The sequence below is a fragment of the Hemicordylus capensis genome, chromosome 1 (genome assembly GCF_027244095.1).
Source record: "Hemicordylus capensis ecotype Gifberg chromosome 1, rHemCap1.1.pri, whole genome shotgun sequence".
Lineage (NCBI taxonomy): Eukaryota > Metazoa > Chordata > Lepidosauria > Squamata > Cordylidae > Hemicordylus > Hemicordylus capensis.
In genome coordinates this window covers 233,830,354-233,849,996 of record NC_069657.1, presented here as the reverse complement: position 1 = coordinate 233,849,996, position 19,643 = coordinate 233,830,354, and the positions used below count along the sequence as shown (strand labels likewise).

At 43.8% G+C, this 19,643-nt stretch overlaps 1 protein-coding gene across 1 annotated transcript in view; it reads left to right on the top strand.

The window, feature by feature from the left end:
• The window catches only part of ATIC (5-aminoimidazole-4-carboxamide ribonucleotide formyltransferase/IMP cyclohydrolase), a 42,032-nt gene extending 23,491 nt beyond the window's left edge, over positions 1–18,541 (top strand). Inside the window, exons 13-17 of the mRNA XM_053285456.1 lie at positions 1,614–1,742; positions 2,458–2,550; positions 15,816–15,998; positions 17,268–17,423; positions 18,264–18,541. Coding sequence (XP_053141431.1) covers positions 1,614–1,742; positions 2,458–2,550; positions 15,816–15,998; positions 17,268–17,423; positions 18,264–18,383 — 681 coding nt within the window. The 3' untranslated portion in view covers positions 18,384–18,541. The remainder of the gene's footprint in view (positions 1–1,613; positions 1,743–2,457; positions 2,551–15,815; positions 15,999–17,267; positions 17,424–18,263) is intronic.
• The last annotated feature ends 1,102 nt before the right edge of the window (positions 18,542–19,643 follow it).

Below are 19,643 nucleotides of genomic sequence, written 5' to 3'. Positions count from 1 at the left end.
CTGGTTATGAAAACAACCTCAAGGAGTTTGCCTGCAAAAAGGTGAAACCGTGGAAGAAAAAGCCATGAAATTTGTGGATCACCTGTGCTTTCAGTGTAGTATTATGTTTTTTATTGTCCTGACTTCTGGGCCTGCAACAGCCAAATTTGCAGTGGTGTTTTAAAAGTTTTTAGCAGCAATAGCAATAGCAATAGCATTTACATTTATATACCGCTCTATAGCTGGAAGCTCTCTGAGCGGTTTACAATGATTTAGCATATTGCCCCCCAACATTCTGGGTACTCATTTTACCGACCTCGGAAGGATGGAAGGCTGAGTCAACCTTGAGCCCCTGGTCAGGATCGAACTTGTAACCTTCTGGTTACAGGGCGGCAGTTTTACCACTGTGCCACCAGGGGCTTTAATACATAAATTGCTATAAAATGTTGTTGATGTTATCATGGTAATGGAAATGACAATTGGCAGGAATGTCCTCCAAATATTACTACGTGGAGAGTACAGGTGGACTCTGTAATTCACGGGGGTTCTGTTCCCGTGGATTTCCATGGGTAATGAAATCGCAGATAACAAGGCATTGGGTCAGTGGGAATTGGCGGGGTGGGGGGTTAGATTCCTGAGGCTGTGAAAAAGGGCAAGAAATGGCAGAAATCAAAATAAAGTGCCCAGCTGTACTTTGCTGGTCTGCAGCTATCCCACAGTCCCCATCCCCCTACAAAAAAGTCTAAAAATCCACAAGTTTTCTGTGCTTTGGGGGGGGGAGGAAAAAATGGGGTGCTTTTTTAAAGTCAAAAAATGGCTCTTTCCCCCCCAAATGGTGCCTGGAAATTACCTTGGAGGTCATTTCCAACCACCTGACACCACAGATACGTGGAAATTAACTCTCCCCCGCCCCACACCGTATATGCAAAAGTTGGGTGTAAATTAGCCCATCATAGATACACGGAACCATGGTTGTTGGATCGGTGAATAGCCAGATTTGCCTGTACAACAATTTGTTCAGAGTTACCCTTTCCTCTGTACAGAAATAACTGTAATTTTATCCTAATTTGAGGGGGGGAGAGATAAAAAACAGGTGATAACAGAGAAAGCTGTAAATGCAACAAGCTGATTTCCATCCCTGGCGGGGTAGACAGATCCAAAAATCCGTATGAGCATTTGTGCCCTGAGATCGGTACTGATGGCCGAAATTTGTGGGCCTTGCTCATGGACTACTAGGCTTTACCGCTCAAAAGCAGAGTACAGCCTTTGTACTCAGAAGTAAGACCAGCTGAGTTTAGTGGGGCTTCGTCCCATGCACAGCTTCATAGGATTGCTGTTGTAGTCTTGATTGGACACTTGAAGGAGAGGCTGGTAGCCTAGGTAAGGCACATAAGCCATGAGAATTCTAAACAGCAGAGCCTTTGTCAGATGCTCCTTTCAAGGTTTGAAATCTATATCCACAGTTCCAAGGCCTGAGGTCCCAGTCCTGGGCCAGATTCTACATTTGAACATCTCTTCTAAACCTCGTGCCATCTGCTTAAGATGAAGGGGGAGGGAAACCTCTTTAACACTGAGCAATGATGGTAACTGCATTAAGTTAACATAACTTTAATGACGGCTTTTCCTGGTTTTAGATGGACGCAGCTTATGAGCCAGATGAAAATGAAATCCGCACTCTCTTTGGATTGCATCTAATGCAGAAGAGGAATGATGGCGTGATTGACCGCCCCCTGTTCAAAAACATTGTTACTAAAACTAAAAATGTAAGTGGGGAGAAAAGCCCTGTTTTCAGAAGCGTCCAACTGCAAAGGAATTGCTGCAGTCAGAAGAAGAAACACAGTGCTGTATATGAATATACCATTAATTACTACTCCAGTCCTGTGGTAGGAGGGAGGGGCACATAGCTCAGCAGAACAACAAATGCAGAAAGTCCCAGGTTCAATCTCTGGTGTCTCAGAGAAAGGGTTATCTTGCAGCAGGGCTGGGAAAGACCTCAGCTGGAGAGATTGCGTAAGAGCTAGTTGGAGTCGATGATACTAGGCTCAATGGTTTGAATTGTTAGAAGGCAGGTTCATATATGGGACTAAGCAAAACTCTTGGGATAGAGCTAAGTCCAGGATTATGTTTTGGTGCTGTACTATTTCCCTAAACTGGAAAAATGTAGCTGTGCGAGTGCAAGACCTTCCCTTAATCATATGTGGACTAGGCAGAAGATCTGTATATTGAATATCGTTCTGCCTACATGAACCAGGCCAGAGACTCTCCTTGCCTGTCCATACTCAAGTCTCACTTTGGCCAAGGCTAGAAGTCCGTCTGAACCATACCCTATGTGCAGAATTCACATCTATATGAGCCCTTTCCAGACCAGTCCACTTTGGGGTGAATTTGTAGACAGTTTTCTGTTATGAAATCAGAATTATTTTAAGGGATGCTTCCACAATCACATCCTTTGCTTTTTCCTTTACTTTTTCCTTTTAGCTGCCTGAGTCGGCTATCCGTGATCTGATTGTTGCCAGCATTGCTGTTAAATACACTCAGTCTAATTCTGTTTGCTATGCCAAGGATGGGCAGGTAAGCTAATGAGGTTTGCGGGGTGGATGTTAAGGAAGATTGTCCTATGATGTTTTCATAGCTCCTGTACAACAAATATAAGTAGAATGTTTAAAACAATGTTATACAAAACTAGTGGCCTGCAAAGCTTTTGTTGATGTGACTTTTCAGACTCCAAACTTTGCTGCAATTGAGCTCTTCTTAATCTTTGCCTGGTCTCTGTTGCTAACATGTTCACTTTGCTTAAATAAAAACAAAGATGTGTGTGGCTTATCTTCTCTCTATCTTGCCTCTCATTTCCTGAGATCCAATAACTCCTCTATTCTTACAATGCACTGTGAGGGACTTGCCTCTTTTGTATAAAGTGAAGCTATGTAGGAAAAGTGTAGAAGAATACAACAGTGGTGGGACAGAGAATGCCAGTCCCTCCTTGACTACTTCAGCTGTGCTTGTATTTCGTTGGATATTGGGTTTCTGTGTGCTGTACCAAAGGTTTTTAGCCTACTTTCCAGTAGACTTAGGAGATCACCGGGCATTCTCTGTGTGTGTGTGTGTGTGTCCATGTGTCTATCAACTTTGTGACACCTGGACCAATATGAACCAAATCGGGTACAGTTGTAGGGACACTTCAACAGTGTAGTTTATTTATTAGTTTATTTATTATTATTTTTTTTTTATTCAATTTATATACTGCCCTTCTAAAATGGCTCAGGGCTGTTTACAACATAAAACCAATTAACAATTAAAAGCAAAACTATGAAAACAGAATAAAGCCAATCAAACAGCTAAAAACCCTAGAAAACCAGGGCAAACATTTTATAGCCGTTTAAAAACCTGGAAGGCCAGGCCAAACAGATAGGTTTTAAGGGCTCTCCTGAAAGACAGTGATGAACTCAAATTACAGATTTCTGCCGGGAGTGCATTCCATAGCCCAGGAGCAGCTACAGAGAAGGCCCGCTCTGAGTCACCACCAGACGAACCAGTGGTAACTGGAGACGGACCTCCTTAGATGACCTTAATGTGTGGTGGGGATCATGCAGAAGAAGGCGCTCTCTAAGATAACTCAGACCCAAGCCATTCAAGGCTTTAAAGGTAATAACCAGCACTTTGTATTTTGCCAAGAAACATATTGGCAGACAGTGTAACTGTTTCAAAACAAGCATAATATGGTCTCTCCTGGTTGCCCCAGGGACCAATCTGGCTGCCACATTTTGAACTAATGGAAGTTTCTGAACTACGTACAAAGGCAGCCCCACGTAGAGCGTATTGCAGTAGTCAAGCCTGGAGGTTACCAGCTGATGCACCTCTGTTTTGAGGTCATTCTCTTCAAGGAATGGATGCAGCTGTTGAATCAGCCAAAGCTGATAGAAAGCACTCCTGGACATAACCTCCACCTGAGATACCAGGGAGAGGCCTGGGTCCAGTACTCCCAAGCTGTGCATCTGCTGCTCCTGAGGGAGTGTAACCCCATCCAGTGCAGGAAGATCTAACTCACCCCTCAGGTTTTGAGCCCCCACAATGAGCACCTCTGTCTTTCTTGGATTCAGCTTCAATTTGTTATCCCTCATCCAGCCCATTGCTGCCTGTAGGCAGGCATTTAGGGGGGAAATGCAATTTCCTGAAGATGAAAAGGAGAATTAGATTTGGGTGCCATCAGCATACTGATACCACCCAGCACCAAACCCCCTGATGACCTCACCCAGCGGTTTCATGTAGATACTGAAAAGCATTGGTGACAGAATGGAGCCCTGAAGGACTCCATATAACAGCTCCTGTCTTTAGGAGCGACTGTCACCAAGCTCCACCATCTGAAATCTACCAGAGAGATAGGAGCAGAACCACTGCAAAGCAGTGCCCCCTGTCCCCAACTCCCCCAGGCGATCCAGAAGGATACCATGGTCAATGGTATCAAATGCTGCCGAGAGATCCAGAAGAACCAGCAGAGTCACACTTCCTCCATCAGTTAACCGATAAAGGTCATCCATCAGTTTGTGATCCACCCCAATCCAAGCTGGTGGACGTGTAAACGTTTGAGGCGCAAGTGGGCTAACTTGTGAACTGCTTAACCAATTTGAAACAAATTTTCTACACCTGCAGGGACACATAGGGATTCCCATATGGTGTAGTGAGTGATGATGTCATCCACTTCCAGATGGTGGCCGTGTAAACATCTGAGGTGCATGGGGGCTAATTTGTGGACTGCCTAACCAATTTAAACCAAATTATGTAAAGTGACAGTGAGTTACACACAGGGACACCTCAAAAGCGTAGTTTGTGATGATGTAATCCACACTGATTCAAGATGGCGGAAACATAAACTTTTGAGGCACAAGTGGGCTAACTGGTGAACCCCTTAACCGATTTGAACCAAATTTGCTGCAGCTGTAGGGACACATAGGGACACCTCAATGGCAAAGATTGTGATGTCATCCACCCCAATTCAAGATGGTGGACACATAAACTTTTGAGGTGCAAGTGCACTAACTTGTGGACAGTCTAACTAATTTGAACCAAATTTGCTACAGCTGAATGGACACATAGGGATGCCCCAATGGTGTAGTTTGTGATGATGTCACCCATCCCAATCCAAGATGGCAGATGCATAAACTTTTGAGGCGCAAGTCCACTAACGTGAGGCCTGTTTAACCAATTTGAACCAAATTAGGAACAGCTGTTGTGAGTGGCACACAGGGACACCTCAGTGGTGCAGTTTGTAATAATGATATCCACCCCGATCCAAGATGGCAGACACCTAAACATTTGAGGCGCAAGAGATCTAACTTGTGGACCTCAATTTGCACCAAATTTAGTCTAGATGTAGAGACAGTGAAAGGAAAATAGGCTGATTAGTTCTTACTAGAACGACTTACATGAGTTTTTTTCTCAGAGGGCCAAATTAGGCATTTGTGTGTTATGTGTGCTTGTCCTGCACCCCTATAAAATGGGAAAGGGGGTATTCTTACTTTTTGAATATACCAAAAGAAGTGCAGGGAAGGGGAAGAAAAGTGGCTCCCTCCCCTGCCTAGATTGCTTTAAGCAGTTTTCCTGCCCAGTCACCTCCAATATTGGAGCCAGGCTGGGTGAAAACTGTTCAAAAGCAGTTGAGCATGGCAAGACAAGGCAAGGAGGTTTCATATTCCTCCTCCGCATTGTCTATTTGTATTAAAAAGTATACCGCCTATATGGGTGACTGGGGCATGCATGTGTTTAGCAAACCCCCGGTTATCCTGCATGTCTTTGGCCCTGAGTTAAACAAATCATAGGATAAAGTGAATTAAGGCCTTTATGTGCTCAGGGGGCTATTCAGAATCTAGACTGGGCTGAAAAACAAGGAGGGGAGTCTCTGGAATAATTTGGGATTCCAACCTTGCTCCCATTTCTTCTCTGGCAAAAGGATGGAGCTGTTCATACAGCCATTATTCCAGTTGTGCACATGGGGGCAGCATTCCACTACAGCCACCTATGATCCAAGAGAGTTAACTGGAATCTGCTGAAAGGTTGTTTGCTGCTATAAACAAATGTGTTTAATCTGAAATGTCATCTCTCAGTTGGCCACTTCAGATATCCTTGTACCTGGCTTGTACACTTGGGTGTTGAGTAGCTTAGAGCAACATCCACTGAAATTGATGGCAAAGCTCCCATGAATAACAAAAGAACTGGGCTGCCACCCTGAATAAACCAGCCCTTGGACACCAGATTACCTTCATGGGGCTGGTTCTGTTTTCATCCGAAGCCATACCTTACCTCCCTCCTCCTTCATGATGTGCCCCAGTTCTTGACACTGAATGGCAAGGGTTCTCAGAGTTCTCTTATCTTCAGAGCTGACAGAGATTCTGATTAATACAGAAATTCATCAGGAATTTCTGCTAGCAACTGTGGGCCAATTCAGGTGTCACATGGAGCTAAGATGAAATCCACTTCAAACCTTGGGTTCAGATTATTTTAAGAAGTCTTGTTAGAATAAGCCAGGGCTGCTTGCTCTGTATGCTACACATGATGCTGGCTTGTTTCTAACCACAATCAGGAGTCAAAATCTGAGGCTCGCACAGGAAAGGAAGGCACTCGCGTACAAAGATCTGAGACCTCATGTGAAGCCAATGTTTAATCTTGGCTCTTTGTGTGATGTCTGAACCAACCCAGTGCTTAAATGGAATTACTGTAAAGTGAAACACCTACTGGAAGGAAGGAAAGAGAAAAATAAATACAAATTTATTTATAAATTTGACCAGTGTTCCCTCTAACAGGCATTCTCAGGCATTGTTGCCTACAGCTCCCATAATCCCCAAGCAAAAGCCATTGCAGCTGGGAATTTTGGGAGTTGTAGGCAAAAACATCTGGGAATCCCTGTTAGAGGGAACACTGACTATACTGCAGAATTCTTTGGACTGTTCACATTCCATGCAATGGAATGTATCCTCTAACCCAGACCTACTCAACTTTGATCCCCCCCCCAGCTGTTTTTGGACTACAGATCCCATAATCCCCAGCCACAGTGGCCAATAGCCAGGGATTATGGGAGTTGTAGGCCAATATCTGCAGGAAGGCCAAAGTTGAGCACCCCTGCTCTAACCCAATCATTGAGTTGCTTCATGCTTGAGAGTGAAGCACTTCTCTCTGCCTTTGGCCTGATTCTTTCCAAATTAGTCAACCTGCATTTGGGCGGGCTTGCTTGCTTGTTTTATTTAACTAACTAACTAAACTAACTAACTAACTAACTAATTTAGATTTATATACCACCCTTCCATAAATGGCTCAGGGTGGTTATATCACTACAGAGGGAGACATCTGTAACTGAATGCTCTTTCACATATTAAACTGGCATATTGGGAAGAAGGCTAGGCTAAAACCTTTTGCCCCAATATGTTGTCTTCTACCTGGAGAGATCTTTTGTTGGTATAGAACAGGCCTGCTCAACTTTAGCCCCCCAGCTGTTTTCGGGCTACCATAATCCTCAGCCACAGTGACCAGTAGCCAGGGATTATGGGAGTTGTAGGCCAACATCTGCAGGAGGGCTGAAACTGAGCAGGCCCGTTTGAACATTGTTATGAGAGCTCCCACATCTAGTATGCTGTGGGACAGCCCAGATACAGGCTTACAGCTGCCAATATAAGGCTTTCTCCCTTGCTTGCACCTCTTCTCCTCAAACTGTGCGTGTGTCTCCGTCCCCACGTCCCTGCCCCTTGTCTCTCTGCTATTTTACTATCCCAATTCTTGCTAACTTACTCTGCTTCTTCCAAAATCAGGCCTACTTAACCACTTTGAATAATGTGTTCCAAGCTTCACTGTTTGTTTGGCAGAGAATTTGGTATTTCTTTATTGCAGAGGACAGATTGTCCCTGTTGTCTGTCTTAGAAGTGTCTCTTTTTTAATGCACTACCAGATGTCCTCAGATCCATCTTCACTCTCAAGTGAACAATCACCAGCTACAGTCAAACTTTAAAAAAACCAAACATTCTTAACTCTTAACCATAAGTGGACTCGCATTGCATTAAAATCCTACATGCATCTTTCTTCTTTGTGTTTTTATGTTTAAGTATACATAAGACCATTTTTAAATTGTTGAGCCCTTGTTAGAAGCTAATAGTTGTCTAGATGAGTGTTGTTCTGCCTTTTTGATGCCAATGACTGGCTTCCTAAACTGATGTGGCTGTGCTGCCGCAGAGTGGGACCCGTCCCCAGACAAGTGGTTCATAAACACTGGTCTAGACCAGTAGTTCTTAACATGGGGTCCACCAGATGTTGCTGAACAACAACTCCCAGCATCCAGGCTAGGGATGCTGGGAGTTGTTATTCAGCAACATCTGGTGGACCTTACATTAAGAACCACTGGTCTAGATATTGCAAAAAGCACTTCTTTGGGATATAAATGGAGGCCACTGGCAATCTTTTTTAGAGCTTCTCTCATTCTCTTTACAGATACATTTGTGGTGAAGAGATTCCTACCAACTATGTCTAGGATTGTGCATGTACACAGTGGTCAAGATCTAGACTAAACCTGTGCCAGAGTTTTATGTTGTGTGAGCGAGGAGTGGAAAAATTCAGCAATCTTTCCTCGGCAGCTACCTGTTCTCCCCCCGCCCCCCGCCGCCCCCGAAGGTTCCCCAATCTAAAGATGTAGTTTCCAGGGGCACTGGCATCTGTCTGCATGTTTGCTACTTATTTCCTACAAACCTAATAGGATAGCTATCCCTTTTGATAGGCACTCTATACAGTGTCGTAAAATATATGGTAGGATCATACAAGCTTTACCCTCAGTAAGTTTGCTTAAAGCAAGGTGTATTCAGACATCCATATTCATTTCTAGCAAACTTTATAAATGATGACTTGCAAGGTAGAACATATCACAGACCAATACCATAGAAAAAGCTTTGATATTGCTCTGAAATACAGTAGTCTCCAATGTGGGCATTTCTTAGATTCATCTGGGAGTGATGTGTTATTGGATATTTGTTTATTTGGCTGGTGCACATGAAAACATGTCAGATCTTATCCAGCACAATCCAATCCAACATGAAAATTGTCATAATCTGAATGAGACCCCTTTTTAAATGGTTGGATAGATACAGTGTGTTGGATTTCATTTGGAAATATCCAACTTAGGTTGGATTTCCCATAGGGATCAATGGGAAACATCTTTTATTTTATTTTATTTTATTTTATTTTATTCGGTTTCTATACCTCCCTTCCAAAAATGGCTCAGGGCGGTTTACACAGAGAAATAATAAATAAGATGGAACCCTGTCCCCAAAGGGTTCACAATCTAAAAAGAAACCTAAGATAGACACTAGCAATAGTCACTGGAGGTACTGTGCTGGGGGTGGATAGCGCCAGTTACTCTCCCCCTGTTAAATAAAGAGAACCACCACATTAAAAGGTGCCTCTTTGCCAAGTTAGCAGGGATTTAAAAGAAACACCTCCCATGGCTGGGCAGCAAGTTTTGAAATTTTACATGGTGGAAGTATATGATGATAGTATTAAATGTGTGGACTATAAAGAGGATTGGTCTATCCGTTCTGATCTTTAATTATCCTTTACGTTCTAAAATGCTTTTAAAGTGCCATAACTGCTTTGTTTCATAGAAGAAAGTTTTTAAAAGTGCAGGAACTGAAGCCTCCACCCTGAACATTAAGCATGCCTTATCTGGAGGAAATTCAACCTTGCCTTGATAGAAGTAGTACCCCCTTTTTGGCACCCATGTTAATGGTTGGGCAGAAACTTGTCAAACGTCTCATGTTAGTAGTATATTATGATAGCATTAAGAGAGCATTAGCACTTAAAGGAAACTGGTTCGTGTTGATTTTTAATGATTTTTTAAAAAAGTAATTACTTGTACTAGAACTACTTTGTTTCGTGGCAGAAATTTACAAAGAGTTCAGGTATTTAAGCCCTGACTCATGCGTGATCTATTAGGAGATGAGGTTCCTTACCTTCATATGAAAGGAATATCTACCCCTCCCTTTGACACACTGAGGTTGTGCACACGATCAAATCCCTGGTGGTTAGGGAGGGCTCGGGGAAGGCAGGAGTACTTGCCTTACCCCACACGAGCACACTCACCTAGTTCTCTACTACACTACGCGCCCACATGATCAGCATGGCAGAAGTGCTCCAGTATCCCACAGTGCATTCTGTGGAAAGCCATGAGGATGACGTGACAATGCTGCGGCACCCAGCTTCTCTGTAAGCAGCACTCTAGGCTGCCAGAGCTGCAGAACACAGCCCCAATTGCACACACGGTTGGGGCTGCCAAGGTTAGAGGGGGCTTTGGCCCTTTAACCTTAACTAAAGGGTAGGCTACAAAATAGGGTAGCCCTGCTCTGTAGCAGTGGGGAAGGAGTGGGTTCTGAGGCTCCACACGAGCCTTGCAGCCCAGGTTTTCCCACTCCTGCCCTTCTGTAGTTGGTCATGAGAACAACCTTACTGTGTTATAACTCTAGAATGGTTGGGGCAGAAAGTTTGTTAAATTGTGCATGGTGGTAGTACATGGCCATAGCATTCAGTGTCCTGGTTCACACAATTGTTTGAATCTAGGTTTAAATGTGGGTTACAGACATTAACACAATTTTGTGAACCCAAGCCAAGGAAATGTATGGCTGGAGATTAATCTGAGATTCCCACCTTGGCGTGGGTAAGTGTGGGTCCATAAAACTGATAATCCAAAGTGGTAAAATAAGGTGTATCTCCAAAAAAAATTGCTCCAAGATTGGCAATTGAGCAAGGAGATCTGTGATTCTCCTCAAAAGCACTGTGATTGAAAAGTAAGACTCGGACCATCTCTCTCTCTCTCTCTCTCTCTCTCTCTCTCTCTCTCTCTCTCTCTCCATATATGTGTGTGTGTGTGTGTGTGTGTTCCCATGTGTGGCTACTCTAGTGAGAGTTCACAAGCAAGCTGCCAGCAGGGGGAGAGGAAAGCGGCAGTGGTGGCAGACAGGCTTACGGGTGAGGCAGGAAACCAAACAGTGGGGGAAGAAAGCGGCAGCGGTAGGTGAATGGGGAAGAAAGCGGTGGGCAGGGGGAGAACTAGAGGCACAAATGCTCCTTGGCCCAGTTAGTTGGGGCTCACCCAGCTAGTTTGATATAATGCATTGCAAATAGCCAGCAGGATCTGTCACTCAAAAAATCTTTTCCCCTTCTCCCATTATTCTGTTCTAAATAAGGCAATTGTTATGGTAACATTAGCCACCTAATGACACAGCAGGGAAGTAACTTGCCTAGGGAGCAAGAGGTTGCCAGTTCAAATCCCTGCTGGTATGTTTCCCAGACTATGGGAAACACCTATCTATATTGGGCAGCAGCGATATAGGAAGATGCTGAAAGGCATCATCTCGTACTGCGCGGGAGATGGCAATGGTAAACCCCTCCTGTATTCTACCCAAGAAAACCACAGGGCTCTGTGGGCGCCAGGACACCAACTTGATGGCACAACTTTACCTTTTTACCTTTATGGTAACTTTATTTGGCTTGACTTCTAGAAACCCTAAAATAGCTTTTGAATTCTAATGATTCTGACACAATAGAGAATTCATTCTGACACTTCCAATACAATAGGGGTCTATAAAAACTGTCAGAATTAATCCGACACTTCCTGATGTGTCAACGTCTGATCTTACAACACTGTCAGATAAACACAGCTGCACAGCCTTATTGTTCAAGTCTGAATCAGTCATATATCTTGATTATGTCAGTGGAATGCCTGAATATGTGTGCTTAGGAAATCCTTGGATTTTGCTGGAAGCCCTAGGGAAGCTGTTGTAGAATGTTCCTGAGAGAGACATTGTGAGACTTCTAGTTTTTGTTGTTTTCCAGACCAAGAATATACCCTTTACCCAAAAGAATGAGTGTCCTCGCCTCCATGGGTGTAACTGAGTCTAAATCTTCTGTTTTTGATCAGTAGTAAAAGTTATCCCAAAGTGGTGATTGTTACCTGTGTTGTGTTTGGTGAATGTGCCCCTTTCTAGCAAGAGTAGAGACTCACCACAGCCTAGAGAACAAGTTTGTCAGATGTGTACAAATGGAACTTTACTGAAGGCAGCAGAGTGAGGGTGAAATATGTTCTGGCCATTTTGCAGATCGGCTTGCATTGACTTTCAATGCAGGGCTGAAGCAAACAGGAAAGCTGTATTAGGTGAGGGAGCTTTTAATTGAACAAGCAGGGTATTGCATCTGCCTTGCACATGTGACATCACTAAATTCCTTTAGTCTGAAGCCCTGGAGGTATATTAAACAAGTGTTGTGTTATGTAATGCCAATGGACAACTTATTAGTTATGAGTGGATTATTAGCTGGCTGCTAAAGAGAGACCACAGCTCCAGGTTTTTCCATCTTTTGTCAGTGAGGAGGGATCCTGATGTGTTCTCGTTCTCTCTCTCTCTCTCTCTCTCTCTCTCTCTCTCTCTCTCTCTCTCTCTCTCTCTCTCTCTCTCTCTCTCTCTTTTAAAAAAATTGTTGTTATAGTTCTGGCAAGATGTGAAGTCACTGCAGCCGGAGGGATGAGACAGCAAATGATTCATTCCTGCAGCTCAGCCTTTGACTTATGGCTTTAACATCTGTTGTAGCCTAACCGAGTTGGAAAGTCTGAGACATTGGCTAGGCCTGTTGGCTTAGCAAGCAATTTGCCTCTTCCCTGGTGCGTTAGTCTCAACAATCCATCCTTGGATAGAAACAGGAAGATAATCCAACATGTTTGGTGGGGAGCGGATGTGGAGAGCAGAAAGCCACTTACTTCTCCCCTCCCCCTTTTAACATAACAGGACCCCCTGTGCTGTGTGATGAGCGGATGAAGCTGCACAGCCGTGGAAAGTTACTATGTAAGCATCGCCTTTTCAGTCTGTTGCTAGAATGAGGGAGAGGGAGAGAGGCTTTGGATGGGAATGTCTTCTTTCTTTCTTTCTTTCTTTCTTTCTTTCTTTCTTTCTTTCTTTCTTTCTTTCTTTCTTTCTTTCTTTCTTTCTTTCTTTCTTTCTTTCTTGTAATTCGGGCTACAAAACCAAGCATTACTTGGCCTCAAGAAAAACAGGCAGCCAGAGTGTGGCATCTTATGTCCAAAGTCTGAATGTCTGTTTATCTGACAGAAGGCACCTGGTGCTGCCATCTCACAGCCCTTCAGGGCCGTTATCCTGAATTTTCAAAACTCTCCTCTTTATGTAGGCACAGGTTCCCGGGGCCTGTAGGACACACACTCTGTCACACACTAGTCACCATGATTGGAAGTACAAATGAAGGACAGCTTTCAACGATGGTGTCATGAGGAGAGGAACAAACCAAAGCACTGTGGGGATGGAGTACACTGACTTTGGTCACTTGAGGTTGCAAGCTGTCTCCCTAACGCAGATCAGGGAATGCAGACTATTCTTGGAGTTCCCTTCTAACCACAGAGGTCTGGATCATGCAGTGCTTGCCCACCCGGCCCATGCACCTGATAAATGTGTGCTCCATGCCCTCTTCCTTCCCCCTCTTCCTAAGTACATGGGGAGGGGGGAGAGTGCGTGCTTGTGGAGCTTACACATCCTTTTGGGATGTGGTGGGCTGTGTGGACGAAATATTGTCCAAACTTGCCTCCTTTCGTATTTGCACTGAAAGTGGTAAAAATTGCTCTTTGCAATCCTCCGAATGCATGCTGGCAGATAAACTGGGAATTTAAATTTAGTCCCAGATAAATTGGGACTGTAAGTCGTGAACTGGGAGATATTATCCATATTAACACAGAATGCAAGACAGTGATCCTGTGAATGTGTTGTAGTTACAGAGTCATTGGAATAGAGTAGGTTTTGGACGCTTGACTAGCAATTGAGGAGGAAATTGTGCTTTGAACCGCCCTCTGCTCCTCTTTTGGTAAACATTAGCAATTCCTGATTAACCTTGGGATTGCAATTGTGGGTACTCATGATTATCAACTTTCTTGATAATGGAGGCTAGAAAAAGTACTACTGTGATCAGGGGAATTCTTGACTGCTGACAGTTGTCTGGGGCTCATGTGTAATACTTGCCTGGGAGTGAAGTGGTATGATGTGACCCTTTCTTGGCTTTTGGCAGAACAAAACATGCTCCTTTTAAAAGTATCCTCTCCAAAACGTCTGTGCTAACTGGCTTTCCCGCCTACCTGTGAAATAAAGTTTTATGTAATGAGTTTGTCTAGTTCTCTCAGACATACGTAACGACTTCTAAAGAGAGTTCAGAGCAGAGAAGCTGTTCCTGGATGCTAAAACAGGCTTGCTAGCCAGACTTCACACATAAGCCTTTCGTTTTGTCCTTTGCTTCCTGAATATATTAGTAGTTTTATGGTGTAACCTTGGGAGGGAATGTTTTTACTCCACACTTGTCCCCTTTAGAGTCTGTCTGTACATACAGCAGGACCTCGGATGATTAGCCTTTCTCCTGCAGGATTCCTTGGATGGGGGGGGGGGGCTTGGAAGCTGTGGCAAACCGTGACCTGCATTTGTGAGCTACTTAAAGACATTTGAAAAGCAAAAGCACTGCTGCCTTCCAGCGATAGTACTTTAACCAGGAAGAGAGGCTGCCTCAATGGCTTCTTGCCAAATTTTGAGCATCCAAAAGGCACTGTTTGAGGCTATAGAAACCTATGTGGTTGCAATTGCACTGTGCAGCCCAGTCTTCCTGTCTGCCACTAGCCAGGGAGGATGTTTATATTCTGCAGGTACATTTAAAAACTCTGTCTACTCTTCTTACTACTTGCTGTGAGTGTGTGTGTGTGTGTGTGTGTGTGTGTGTGCGCGCGCGCGCGCATGCTCGCATGCGCATAGCTAAAGTTGCAAAAACCGTTTTTTCCCCAGCTAGAAATTTAGGCACTGTCTCCAGCTGTACTTTTGCAGGATTGTTGCAAATTGACCTTGACTATTTTGTTGGATATTGAGCTTTATTCTTGTTTTTTTTAAATGGACAAGTTCTGGGACTGAACAACATTATGTGAAGGTATGCAGCCCAAGGTTGCCAGCCTGAGGCAAGTCTCATTGAATTCAGGGAAGCTTGTTTCCAAGTAGTGTACATAAGATTTGACTGTACACTGGGGATCTAAAAATCTCCCTCCCCACTCACATGCGTGCGCACATGCTGGCTCACGCTCTCTTTCTCACTCAGATAATCTGTACAAGGCTCTGGTGAGCCTTCTCCAGGCCAATGTGTTCTAATAACTTCACCAGATTTGACTTTGTTTGACCATCTGAACACTCTGTGCTAATTCCTAATTCATGGCTAAACCGCCCTGAGCTATTTTTGGAAGGGCAGTATATAAATCAAATAAATAAATACATTCACTGCCCAGTTGCTTTCATTAAACTTTTTTTAGAGCTACTGGAACATCAGGCAGCTGTAATATTCCCTGCTCTGTTGTAAGTTTTCTCCCAGGGTTTGGGAGCCCCTCTTTGGAGAAAACCTCTCCTTAAACTCTCTAGTCACTTCTTTCCCAGAGACTGGATACCTAGAAACTTCCATCACTTGAATGCGCTCTTTTTCTTGGTTTCTTCCATGGGAGTATTAAGGAAAAAACATACTTTCTTCATGTTTGCTAAAGTAGCTGCATTTGCAGAAAGCTGCCAATATTTTGCTTGCCCTTTTTGTAAAAGATGAAGTGACTGTTTGTGACTGGTAGAAAACATCCTCGCAGTGAGGGGTGATCTTCAGAAATCTCATTCCTGAGTTGGTAAATATTGGTGACGTGGTTTGTTTGATGCTTGTCTTTGCTGGCGAGGCCTCTAGGGAAATGCTTGGGAAGAAGTGCCCATGAAAGTTTTTGACTTACCTTTATAATTATAGTGCTCTCTGTGCTCTAGGTGGTTGGCATTGGGGCAGGGCAGCAGTCCCGAATACACTGCACCCGCCTGGCAGGAGACAAGGCAAACCATTGGTGGCTCAGACATCACCCAGGAGTCCTTTCCATGAAATTCAAAGCTGGAGTGAAAAGATCTGAAATCTCCAACGCCATCGATCAGTATGTCACTGGGACCATTGGTGAGGTAAAGCATTAGCCACCGGGCTGAAGATACAGAATCTCAGCCAACACTGATTACATTTTTATCTTAATTAAACTGTTGTTGATTAAGCTGTTGCAAAACGGGTCCAGGCAAAGCATAAGGCCTGTGAGGTTCATCCCTGAGTCCCCTGCATATGGATTCTGCCTTCACCTCATTCTACTAAGTTCATGCATTCAGCAGAGCAGCCAGAATTTATAGGGCAAGGGATGTGTATTGACATGCTCTCATACTGACATGGAGATTCTTGATGGGATTGCCAAATTCAGGTTGATATGCACCTTGTGCTTTTAATTAACAAAAGTTGCAGTTCTAATGAAAAGTAAGCCTGTTTCACCTCTTCCATTAAATAAGGCTATTATTTTCAGTATGTCCAAGTATAGGCACCCTCTTTATTCACTTCAACATATTGGTCTGCGACTGCTCATTCAAGAGGGCAGGTAGCTGGGAAGCTGAGTCTTTTAATCTGAAGCCAGAACGATTGTGGCTCTTGTTTAGTCTTGAGTTTTTTTTTATTGTAATAGAATGATCTTGGTTGGCAATCCTTGCTCTTTGCCTGAGCAGTTCATGCTTAGAGTCAAACCAGAACTTGAATCCTGAGCAATCTCTCTCCTCACTCTTTTTTAAAAATTGTAATGGGAGTGGGGGCAGTTGCCTCTATGATTACTATAAGCACATTGACTTCTGTTGCAAGTATTGCGTAGTTCAGTAAATGTGCTCTTTTTGAGAAGTACACACAGAACCCAAATGGGACTGCGTATAAAACAGGCACTTCTGCAAATCATGTCAGTAGATCTGATTGCTTCCTTAGGGCCAATGGGAGCTGCATCAGTGAAGTTAAAGGAGGTGACTTGTGAGCCAAGTTCCTGTTTTGTCAAATCTTGTACCAGGTTCTTTGTACCAAATCCTGTGTTTGGGTGCTCTGATGTTTGCTCACTGGCTAGAGTATCCTAGTGCAGGCCAAGCAAAGCATATGACATTCAAATGAGCAGAGGGAGTTGTAAGAAGTTGTGGGTTGTTTAAACTAAGGAATCTGATGGCTTAGAATTTTAATAAACTCTGACTATAAATCTTCCAGCAAAGTAATACTGCAGTTATAGAGAAGATATAAACTTCGGTATAAAAGCAGTGCCATTGCTTACAACAGAGTGCTGGCAGAAACGTAGGCAAAACACTTCTGCCACAGTATTTGCCATGAATTGTTAGACTAGATTATATCAGTTTAGCAGATGATTTAAAAATGCACTTTTGCAGGCGGATGATCTCGTCAAGTGGAAGGCACTGTTTGAGGAAGTCCCTGCTCTTCTAACTGAGGGAGAGAAGAAGGCCTGGATTGGGAAGCTGAATGGAGTCTCCCTCAGCTCTGATGCATTCTTCCCTTTCAGGGATAATGTGGATAGAGCGAAACGGGTAAGGCCATGGAACTGGTAGTGCTTGTTATTGGGAACATGGAGCGGGAAGGACCTGGAGGGAATTTTATCCAATCAGGTGGGAGCTTCTACATAGTGGCTCACCTACTGCATAAGAGTACATCGGCCTGATAACATTGCATTTGAACAATTTGCATGAGTTGTGCAAGTCGCACGGACACAAAATGTGTGCAGATGGTTACACAAGCACAGGCAGCGGAGAGGGTCGGGGGCCGGAATGTGTCATCCCGGCCCCTGGAAATACTATGATGCCCCCTCCCCTGGCTCCCCTGCAGTCTGGCAGCTGTGGCTGCCACATGTTCCAAAGGGAGTGCTTGCCCCCTTAACCCCATTTCGAAGGGTGGCTAGTTAGGTGGGTTTGCCACTGGGATTAGCCCAATCCCAGCGGTTCACATGCGCGTGCAAAACCTTTTAATGTGGTGATTCTCTTTTTATTGCACAGGCATGTGAAAAGCCTCATTATCTTACTGCCATTTGAGTTAGCTAGGCTAGAATTGCAAGCAAGATGTAGCATGCTGGTGCTCGCTGCAGACAAGGCATAGCTGAATAAAACAGCCATGGCAAATGAACAAGTTACCAATCACCACACTTTCCAAAGATCAGAATTTGGCATTCTAATGCAGATTCACCAGCACTTAACATGCAGGCATATCCCCTGTTGGAACAATCCCTGCCCTTGAAGAGGCTGATGGGAAAGATTCTCAGCTTTTATGGGCCCCACATTCCATTGGATGCTTTGTGCTGAATTGTGCAACACTCATAAAAAAATCAATGGTTCAGTAAGCTAGTGTCAGTCTCTTCCTTCTTGTTTTTTCATCAGAGTGGAGTCCAGTTCATTGCCGCCCCTTCTGGATCAGCTGCTGACCAAGTTGTGATTGAAGCATGTGATGAGCTGGGAATAACTCTTATTCATACCAACCTCCGTCTGTTCCACCACTGATATCTCCAAAGGCCCAGGGGACCATTCCTCTTTGCCAGTCTGTAGATTTGTCCCTAATGGTTGTTCTAAAAAACAAACGGGAATGCATATTTTCCTATAATCATTGATTTCCTGAAAACACTCATTGCTTGGACTATTAAACCAACTAAAGTAGTTAACCTCTGATGGCTTTCTTAAAAAGTGAATGTGCAAAACTGTTCCTGTCAGCAGTGTTGCATCTTTAGATTATATAGAATTGATTACTGAAAACTTGTCTCTTTTTAAAATATCAACAGAGTGTATATATAACAGGCAGAGAGCATCTGTACTTGTAAATTGGTTGAGTACTGGAGACTGCATTGGTTGTACAAGGAAGTCTAAAGATTCTCACCAGTGGGAGCTGATTTGTAATAACGTGGTTATTACAAACATGGGAGGAGTGAGGAGGGAGTAGGCATCACCAGTGTAGTTGCTGGTTCTTCATCGTGGTCTCTGTGCATCATCAGGGTTTGTGCCTTCACAGAGCCACGTATTGGACCTTTCTAGAACTTTACCTTATAAAGAAGTTTTGGCAGGAAACTGTTAAGATGCAGCTATGTGGGTTGATGGATTAGGCATTCTTCTACTTCCATGTGAGCCTGTGATTGCACAGAAGCTGTAATTGCACCAATGAATACCTGCAAGGAGCCTTAGTTTTATTTAGTGCCTATACATAGGAAGCTGTCTTATACCAAGTCAGACATGTGGTCCATCTAGCTCAGTATTGCCTACACAGACTGGCAGCAGCTTCTCCAAGGTTGCAGGCAGGAGTCTATCTTGGAGAAGCCAGGGAGGGAACTTGGAACCTTCTCCTCTTCCCAGAGCGGCTCCATCCCCTGAGGGGAGTATCTTCCAGTGCTCACATATCAAGTCTCCCATTCATTTCCGGCCATCCCCAAACCGCAGATACGTGGTCTTTAAACCTTTTTGTATCCGTGGATAATGAAGTTGGGTGGTGTTTAGGTGACACCTAAATACACTCACTTTTACAGATCTCAGGACAAGTACAATCAAGGGTTAGAAATCTGTAGCCTCTGGTCTTGCTAAACTGAAAGGCCTCTAGTTCAACTTCCTTTCCAAATAGCGAACACTGAATAAACAGTAAGCTACAAGATGTGCACTTAAGTTGAAGCATATTGCCTTAGGAAGGCACACTTTGTGTTTAGTCGGAATTATTAAATGTGAAAAGTCTTTGGAGAGTTGTATTTTAAAATGATGGAAATAATTTCTGTCATGTTGACA